The sequence below is a fragment of the Podarcis erhardii genome (genome assembly GCF_964252035.2).
Source record: "Podarcis erhardii genome assembly, chromosome: 6".
In the NCBI taxonomy this organism is placed as follows: domain Eukaryota; kingdom Metazoa; phylum Chordata; class Lepidosauria; order Squamata; family Lacertidae; genus Podarcis; species Podarcis erhardii.
The window spans coordinates 97,865,763-97,874,585 of record NC_138510.1 but is presented as its reverse complement, the minus strand read 5'-3'; the positions used below and the strand labels follow the sequence as shown (position 1 = coordinate 97,874,585).

The following is an 8,823-nucleotide window of genomic DNA, read 5'->3' as shown; positions in this document are numbered from 1 at the left end:
ACGACATGATGAGGATGCCATGGAGGCAGCAAAGTCGGCCTTTTTTGCTGTCTTCCCTGCCACTGACTGGGTAGGCTCCATAATGAGCCCTTACCAGTGTTCAGTTGCATTCATTTGGATCTTTCCTCCACTTGCGTTCAATATAGAGGAATGATTTTTGAAGTTATTTGAGGTAAAATTGATATGTTTGATTAGAGAAAAACCATTGCTGACATTTATTATTAATAATAATAATTAGAGAACCCCTTTTGGATTTTGTGTGAAAAGAAAATGATCAAATTTGAGACATTTGGGTCTGATGATTGTGAAAATATTGCTTAACAGGAAGTAGAATAGTTGGATGTCATCCTAGAGTGAATGTTTTGAGTAATTTCTTTTATGTAAAGGCAGCAATCATTTTGTGTGTTTCCACTTGAAACACAACTGCTGTTGTGTGGGTCCTTTTGGACCCGGAAGGGGGCAGAACCCACATGCAAAATGGTTGCTGCCTGTAACTGACAAATAGAAAATCAGAAGTCCTTTTTTATTTTTATTTCTCCCCCCCCCCTTTAATTTCCCGTTTCCCTCCCCCCCCTTTTCCTTTGGGTGTCCTCTGCTCCGGGTCGTCATTGGGCTGCAAGGATGACCCACCCATGAAGGTGATGGACACTGAGTGAAGGACGCCGGGAGGGGAAGATCTCCCAGGGTGGGAAGCTGGGAGAAAAAAGGAAAGCTGTTGGGTTAAGAGCTGCCTTTGAGGGACACTCTGCATTTTCTTTTCTCTTTCTCTGTTTTCTTTCTCTCTTTTCGTTTTGTTTAGAATAATAATAATAATAATAATAATAAATAGTATTTTTATTATTTATACCCTGCCCATCTGACTAGGTTCCCCTTGCCACTCTGGGTGGCTCACAGCATATATACAACATAATAAAATATTAAACATTAAAAACTTCCTGATACAGGACTCTTTCATCTTACTGTATTATGAAAAAGCTTCAGTAAAATCTGAAAGTAAAACCTTGAGCCTGGTCCAGTAGCATATAGGCATCCAGTGCAGTTCCTTCCACAGTAGTGACCTGTTGACGATGGGTCACACCCTGCAAAGCAGTTACCTGCTGCACTTTGCACTAGCTGCAGCTTCTGAACTGGCCTGAAGGGCAGCCCAACCTAGAGTGCCATGGCAGTAGTCTAGTCTTGGAAGTTACCAAGGCATGCACCTCTGTGGCCACGTTGTCCCAGTGGAAAGAAAGAGCCACTGCAGGCATGTGGGCCTCCAACACTCCCAGACTACAAACCTGCCCTCCATCTGTAGCTCTCAGGGAGTTCGCAGCATAAAAATGCAAGATAAAAACACAAAATACACAATAAAAAAGAGCAAAACAAAACAAAGCCCCTTCCCCACCCCCAGAAACATATTTAAGAGGATATAGGATGTTGTAAGCCAAAGGCCAGCTTGAAGAGGAATGTTTTCGCCTTGCGCCTAAAGGTGTATAAAGAAGGTGCTGGGCTCCTCCTGAGCACATGAACCTGCAAAACAGATCAGAATTTAGTTTCAAGAAACTTTCCACCTTCACCCAACCAAACTGACCAAGAACTTGCGCAGCTGATTCATATGTTGCAGAAAAACAGAGTTAAGTGCCATCAGCATGCTGAGAACACCCTGCCCAAGTCCAAAGCCCATGGTTTCATATGGAAGAGTCCTGGGAACAACTGGCTTGGTGTGCTATTTCGGGGTGTGCAAGCCTGCTTTGAGCTGATGGTGATCTTCAGTACCATGATTTTGGAGGGTCATGGCATCCTTTCCCCGTGCACTCAGGGCTATGGTTTCATCATAGCCTGCCCCTGGGGTGAAGGCTGCATGGTCTTTTTGTGTCCAAATATCTCTTGGAGACTCAGTTCCTTTTCCCAGGCAGGAGCGTTCTTGTGGCGAATGTAGCGGGCTTTCCTAGCTTCTGCATAAGACTTTAGGAAATCTGGCCTGGCATATATGGTCCTGAGGCGTCCATCTGCTGCATAGGCCTCTGGATCCATGATCAGCCTCTCAGGCCCAAGGGAAGGCCTTCGCTGCCCTGGGAGAGTCACGAGCTTTGTGCCCTTGGCTCCAGCAGCAGCTCTGCTGTCTTTCTCTGCATGCCCTTCCCCTTGGCCCTGGGTTCCATCTGCTTCCTCTCCCTCCCCAGCCTCTGAGGAGATGCACAGCTGCTTGGCGATGGAGTCCTGTAGGGTGGCGATGTCCCTGTCAGCAGTGGTGTTTGGGTCTGTGACATTCAAGGGGGGCAAGTGCCCTTTTCTGCCCTCTTCATTTCTTGCGACATCACCATCAGGCTTCTGTAGATACAAGGAAGGCTGGCTTGTCCCCAGAAAGCCTCCTGCCTTGGCCAGTGTTTTCCTCTTGGATCTAGAAGAAAAGAGGGAGAGTCACACAGCCCTGGCCTAAGGAGGATGGTTTCAGTTCCCCACTGCACCGAGTATAAAGAAACTGCAACCACCTCAGTGGCCTGGAAGGCCATGTGCTTCTGAGGGCAAAGTGCAGCCTCTAATTGGCAGGGTCTAACCCTAAATTGGAGCGTTTCCTCATATCTTTTTTGAAGTGGAAAGAGTGAATGTGTTTGCGAACACGTTATCAGGCAAGTCCCCTCACGAGAGTGCCAAGATTTGGCTGCTGCTTCTTGTTCAGTGTTCATAGTTTGCTGTGACAACGTGGAGTAGGGAGTAGGCTGCCGCTACTTTGCATGAGGCAAAGTTTACACAGTGACTCTGCCTCCATCCTCCATTTAAACTTCCAGTCGAGGTTTTGAAGGCTTTGTTCTGTCTCCACAGTCAGAGACAGTTCAGGTGGTAGTCAGTTAACTAATTGTGCTCACACAAGGATTATTGCTGGCACAGCAGGACTTCCCCCACTCTGCACATATCCTGCACTGTTACCAAATCTGTTCCAGAGATTTAGGACAGATTCAAGGGGTGGAGATCCACATGGGAGGAGAGGAGGAGAACCAGCCCAATACATTTTCCTGCCTGAGGCAAACCAGAAAATGGCAACCGGTGGGAATCCTGGGAATTGTAGTTTGTTCAGTGTGCATGGATAGCAAATATCAGGCTCAGGGACCAGATGCAGCCCTCCAGGTCGCTCTGTTGGGACTCAAGCCACCCCCTTCTCCAGTCCTACTTTGCACCCTTCATAAGCGTTTTTGACTGATGCACCCCTTCAAAAACATGCCTCCTCTTTCCATTCCGCTGACTGACCTCTCTCTCACCTTTGCACCATGGCTAACTGGCTGGAGGCCAAAGCTGCTCTCTAGCAAAGCTGGGAGGGAGCTTGTCTGTCAGGAGGCAGGCATTTGATAGAGATATGGAAAGGAAGGGCTAGTATGATGCCGTGAAATGGGGAGAAATTCTGTGGTAAAGCAAGGCAGCTGAAATAGAAGAGGAAAATGGGCGGCAGATGCAATGCCCATGAAATGAGAATAAAACTTGGATTTCCATTCCTTAGACACATGCATGGCATTTTAGGAGCCCAGATGTGAAGTTCTCCTGACAGACACCCTTACCGCTGTGCTGGATCTTGGAATCTGCTGTAATCCTGTCCCGCCTGAGGGGACAGGAGCGGAAGAGCCAGTTTTATGCTTCTGCGTCCAGGGCCCACTGAAAACTTCTGCTTGGAGCGACCTTGGGAGAAAAGGAGCAGGATGGTTATCAGGATCCCCCTGCATGAAAAGTCCCCAAACAGGGACTTTGGAGTCAATCTAGATCAAGCACTGTCAACATGGTACCAGCCAGATTCTGTGGGCTGCTGGATAGGGCTAATAGCGGGTGTAACTCAAAACATGTGGGGTGCCCCACATTGGCTGCCCCTGCTCTACACAGGAGATGTGTGAATGATTTGTAATTGTTTTAACTGAAGAACAGCTGGGAGGAGGCTGTCAATTTCAACAAAGGAACAGAATGGGACGGCTTAATCCTGTCATGGTGTTTGTCCACTCAAAATGGCTTCCCCAAATTGCTTTTCACCCTGAAAGGAAGATTCTTTCATCAACTGGGCTACATTTGAGTCAAAGAAGGGTGGGGAAAGGCTCTTTACCAAGGAGGATGGGGGTCATTTTCTGGCACTGAACTGCAACCAGACTAGGGTCTGATTAGGTCATTAGGACCATACTGATTGATGTTCTAATCTTAAACTAGCACTAGTCATGGGGAACAACTTGCATAGAATGGGCAGTCTCAGATGGGCAGAGATGCCATCTCCACTCTACATCCAAAAGACCCAGCCAATTCAGGGGGAAAATATGCAACCCCATTGGCACACATGGAAGCCTGCTTCTTCCCTTCCTGGATCAGGATCAGGGCATCTGTGGCCTTCCAAGGGTAATCTTGGGGACAGGGGTCAAATTCTGCACCAAATTAATTCCAGCTGCAGAATCCCTGCTTTCAAAAAGTGGCTTTATTTGTCATTGCATTGGGTGAAAGAAGGAGGAAACAGCTCCTCACTCTTCTGCATTCTCATGAGCTCCTGCTGGAGTCTCCGCTGCTCCTTCATCATTGAATTCAAATAGGAGAGACGGGCATCTTCTAAGTGCTGCAGTCCGCGGATGAGCCTGGCCTCTGCCCTCTTGCCATCCTGCCTCTCGGCCTCCCAGCGTCTGGAGGTCTCCCCACCTGCCATGTCTGTCTTTAGTCCCAGAGAGAGAAAGGCTACCGGGCACCCCTGGAGAATCTGAAAAAGATTTAGCAAGGTCAGCCCCACATTCTCTTTCCCTCAAGATAGCTGCATATCTCCCAGCTGCACCTTAAAGACCAACTAAGTTAGTTCTTGGTATGAGCTTTCGTGTGCATGCACACTTCTTCAGATACACTGAAACAGAAGTCACCAGACCCTTCTATATAGTGAGAAGGTGGGGAGGGGTATTACTCAGAAGGGTGGTGGGATTGGCAGATAGCTGTGATGAGCCTGTTGACGACTCTTAACGACTGCAATAGGTCTTACAGGAAAAAGCAAGGGGTGAGAAGGTGAGAAGTTTTTTCACCTTCTCACCCCTTGCTTTTTCCTGTAAGACCTATTGCAGTCGTTAAGAGTCGTCAACAGGCTCATCACAGCTATCTGCCAATCACCCAATCCCACCACCCTTCTGAGTAATACCCCTCCCCACCTTCTCACTATATAGAAGGGTCTGGTGACTTCTGTTTCAGTGTATCTGAAGAAGTGTGCATGCACACGAAAGCTCATACCAAGAACTAACTTAGTTGGTCTTTAAGGTGCTACTGGAAGGAATTTTTTTCTTTTGTTTTGACTATGGCAGACCAACACGGCTACCTATCTGTATCTCCCAGCTGTCCAATTAACAGCCCAGCATTTGCATAGAATTTCTGAATGTTGTGATTAAACATGTCAGGCAAATTTATCCTCCACTACCGAGACATTATTTTTGTACAAGAATCGCCCACTTATGTGCATTCTACTTGCACATGACTGCATATATTTGTGGTGCCGGGAAATAATTAAATTAATAGAATCGTACCAGGAATTTGCGGGAGAGAGCTGGAGAGTCTCCGTCAGTGAGGGCAGAGGAAGTCCCAAAGAGACCAGAGGCACAGTGGGGCTTTGTTTAGGCTCCTCAGCCTCCCCGCCTTGGAGTTGATGAGCAGGGTAGCGCAGCAGCAGCAGCCACTTTTCTGCAGCCAGCCCCAAAACTTCAACTCTAGTTCAAGAAAGAGTTGTGGAGAGAGAGCGCTGGAGAGCAGGAGAAAACAGACATTTAAAGGCTCGTTAGAGGGTGCTCCCCACTTTACACAATTTCACTTATGTGTGCAGGGGCCCAGAACGTAACCCTGACATAAGTGGGGAGATGCCTCTATTTGTGGGGTGCCCAAATCTTGTTTAAAAATTTGGATCCCATCAGAAGATGCCTCATTCAGCAGAACAAGCAACATTAATCTGAACAGGTCTTGGCTCACATTTGGAGTGGTCTCAGGGATCTCCTGTGATTCTGTCCACACTCAGGCCTCATCCAGACTTCCTTTTGGGCTGTATTTCTATGGAAAGGTGAGGGCTGGGCTTTAAAGCTCTGTGTCCAAGTGTGTGTTTATTTGGAGCTCGCACGCTCCCTGGGAAAATCTGCGTTGTACTGCTGAAGCTGGGCAGACGGCAACCGGGTTTCCCTCAGTGGGACTTACTTCTGAAAAAACATGCAGAGAATCAGGCTGTGAACTGGGCCGCGTGGGGTCAGGTGCTCCCAAAGATCTGAAAGAGAAAGGGAACAATCCTGGAATTGCCAAACCCTTAACAGGGGGCCTGTGTTTGTTGTGTTACTCAGATGGTGTTGCTATGAGAAGGGCTGTTACCTAAGCCATAGTTAACACAATAGGTGAACTCTGTTCTGGAAAGCTAAAAAGTAAATCTTGCTGTTGACATACCCCTTTTAATGCCTGAGTAAACAGTGCTGAACCTGCTACACCTATAACTTCCTTAAGTTATTCACTCCTGTGCCTCCAGTTCAGCTGTAAAGGAGCAGAGTCCTGAAGCTTTGCATGGGTTGTGAATGCTAGAAAGAGATCCAGTAGTGGATGCTAGACTATGCCTTGACTCTTGGCTACGTTATTCCTTCAGCTGCCCAGGGGCATTGCTGTACAGAATTTCAAAAATGCCACTATTCCGTCCCAGAAGATGTGCAATGTCTGTTGTGTGAGTCGCATAGGAACGGGGGAGGGTTGAGATGAAGAACTCTGGGATTGGTTAAGGAAGAGGCGAGTGGCCTGGCTGCAGTGCAGCAGGTGGATCAGGTCAGCTGACATGTGCCAATGTAAAACTAAGCCACCCAAAGTCCTCTTTGCATCCAAAGAAAGATGGTGCAACATTAGGTTTCTTGGGTTTCTCTCAGGTGGCCACGTGGAAGGAGAACAGTGTTTCTTCCTGGTCCTTTAATGCTCAGATCAAAGAGGAAAATTTCTAATCCCTGCAATGGCAAGCTGCAAATGCCGAAACGGCCCACACAGCTATGAAGCCCTGTCCTCCTTGGCACCTGGCCTTGGCACACACCCTGCAAGGGCCCCTGCCAACACACAAGAGAAGAAATGCTGGAGAGCAGCAGCAACACTTACAGTTGAAGGATTCGTCCTGTGATTCTCTTTTGCTCAGGATGACAGGGACCCTGAGGCTAGTTGCGGAAATCCAGACACAATCCACAGAGCAAAGAAAGGCTGATCATGTTAAAAGCCAGCAATAACTTTCTTTTTCTGTCTTTTGCTTGCCCTTCCCCAAGGAACACATGGCAGTGGGGAATCCAGAAAGCTCCTGAAATCCTGAACACTAGACCCAAATCTTCCCACAACTGAGGCTGCTTGCAGGGCAAGTGAGAGCTGCATGCTCCCAGTGCTGCGTGAAAACTCCGCTGCGGCTGCTGCCGGCTCTACTACATGGATTTGGCTTGTTGCCTAGTAGGCGGAGGCAAAGAACAGGGCAGCTATTTGACTCAGGGGAGCAGCCCACATCAAACTGCCCTGCGAATAAGAAACAGACATGTGATGTGGAATCATCACTCAGGAAGGGTCTTTGCAGTCGATACAAAGCAGCACACATTTATTTTCTTAGAAGAAAACATAATACATAAAGTAAAGCACTAAAGTAGTGATATGTCAGCTGTTCTGACAATATCTTCTCCCCATGCGATGGAGGGGAGATTTTCCTTGTTGTGGGGCCTTGGGGGGGAGAGAACCGTGTTGCAGGGAGATAACGGATTACCCTTTCAGAGATATTCCTCCCTTGGAAATGCTCTCCTCTAGCTCTCTTCCTTTACAAAGCAGCATGCGCAGGTGAACTCCCTTCTGGGCTCTCTTCCCATTACAGGTGTGTGTTTTGATGCTCCAGACAAGAACAAAAAACTAAAAAGAAAAAGGTTTGCAAGACTGAGCAAAATCTGCAATAATGAGAGGAGCCCTGTCATCGCCTGCTATTTTTCAGCTTTGTAAAAGGCTAAAAATAGCATGATTGGGTAAGTGTGCCACCAGTCCCCAACACTAATTATTATCTCATTTTATTTTGAAGCTGTGAAAAAGCCAGAAATCTTGATACCTGGAGGCTTTTGCAGGCGGCTCTATAGCTTTTTCTCCTACAAAAATTCCCACCCCACAATCCATTGCATGCAAATGCAATAGTACAGTGACTACTGGCAACTAAATTGACACAGCAACCTGCGCAAACGCAGGAAAACATGCAAGTATACATACATACAAACAAAACATCATGCACACAATGTAATCTTACTCAAAGGATTAACCCCACTCCCCTGCCAAAATCACATGACTTGAAAACTTCCCCCCACCATCGGAGATTCCAAGAGGGGGTTCCAAGGAACCCTTAGGGACTTGATTTATTCTGTAGAATTCATCTGGAGCCTAGTTAACAAGCAAATCTTCAGTCTAAGCCCACAAGCAAGCCAAAGGTAATTAAGAACATCAGCCCAAAGATAGCTATTGTGTTAGGAAAGCCTAGCAACTAGAAACCAAGAGACTTGTTGGCTCCCAGACTTGTTTTCCCTGGTTCCCTCCAGAGATTAAGATGAATCTCAGAGTGCTGCAAGGACACGGTTTCAGAGCCAGCTCTGAAGTGAACGGCTTCATGAAGCACAAGAAAGTGTGCGTGTGTAACAAATGAAGACAGGAATTGAAGGCTGAGGTGGTGGCGGGGGGGGGGGGCATCATTTGGGCTGGGACTGGAAGGTCTCTGACATTACGGGAGGAAATGGTAGCAGGTTCCAAGGTATTATTGGCAAATTACTGCTAACATACAGAGACATTTACTGGGGCATTATCTTCCTTAGCGATAGTTGGATGACGTGTTGGGAGTGCTGA

At 47.4% G+C, this 8,823-nt stretch overlaps 1 protein-coding gene across 3 annotated transcripts; it reads right to left on the bottom strand.

The window, feature by feature from the left end:
• Nucleotides 1-824: 824 nt before the first annotated feature.
• CCDC190 (coiled-coil domain containing 190) lies at nucleotides 825-7,471 on the bottom strand. Of its 3 annotated transcripts, XM_081867369.1 has the most exons (6): nucleotides 7,075-7,471; nucleotides 6,151-6,217; nucleotides 4,468-4,693; nucleotides 3,531-3,648; nucleotides 1,756-2,380; nucleotides 825-1,509 (listed from the first exon to the last, which is right to left on the bottom strand). In XM_081867369.1, the coding sequence occupies exons 3-5, from the start codon at nucleotides 4,640-4,642 to the stop codon at nucleotides 1,801-1,803; spliced, it is 873 nt and encodes a 290-aa protein (XP_081723495.1). In that variant the 5' UTR covers nucleotides 4,643-4,693; nucleotides 6,151-6,217; nucleotides 7,075-7,471; the 3' UTR covers nucleotides 825-1,509; nucleotides 1,756-1,800. The 3 variants fall into 3 exon arrangements, with proteins under 3 accessions (XP_081723495.1, XP_081723494.1, XP_081723493.1); XM_081867368.1 differs by having other exon boundaries at nucleotides 825-2,380; nucleotides 5,932-6,217; nucleotides 7,075-7,463; XM_081867367.1 differs by having other exon boundaries at nucleotides 825-2,380; nucleotides 7,075-7,461.
• Nucleotides 7,472-8,823: the final 1,352 nt, after the last annotated feature.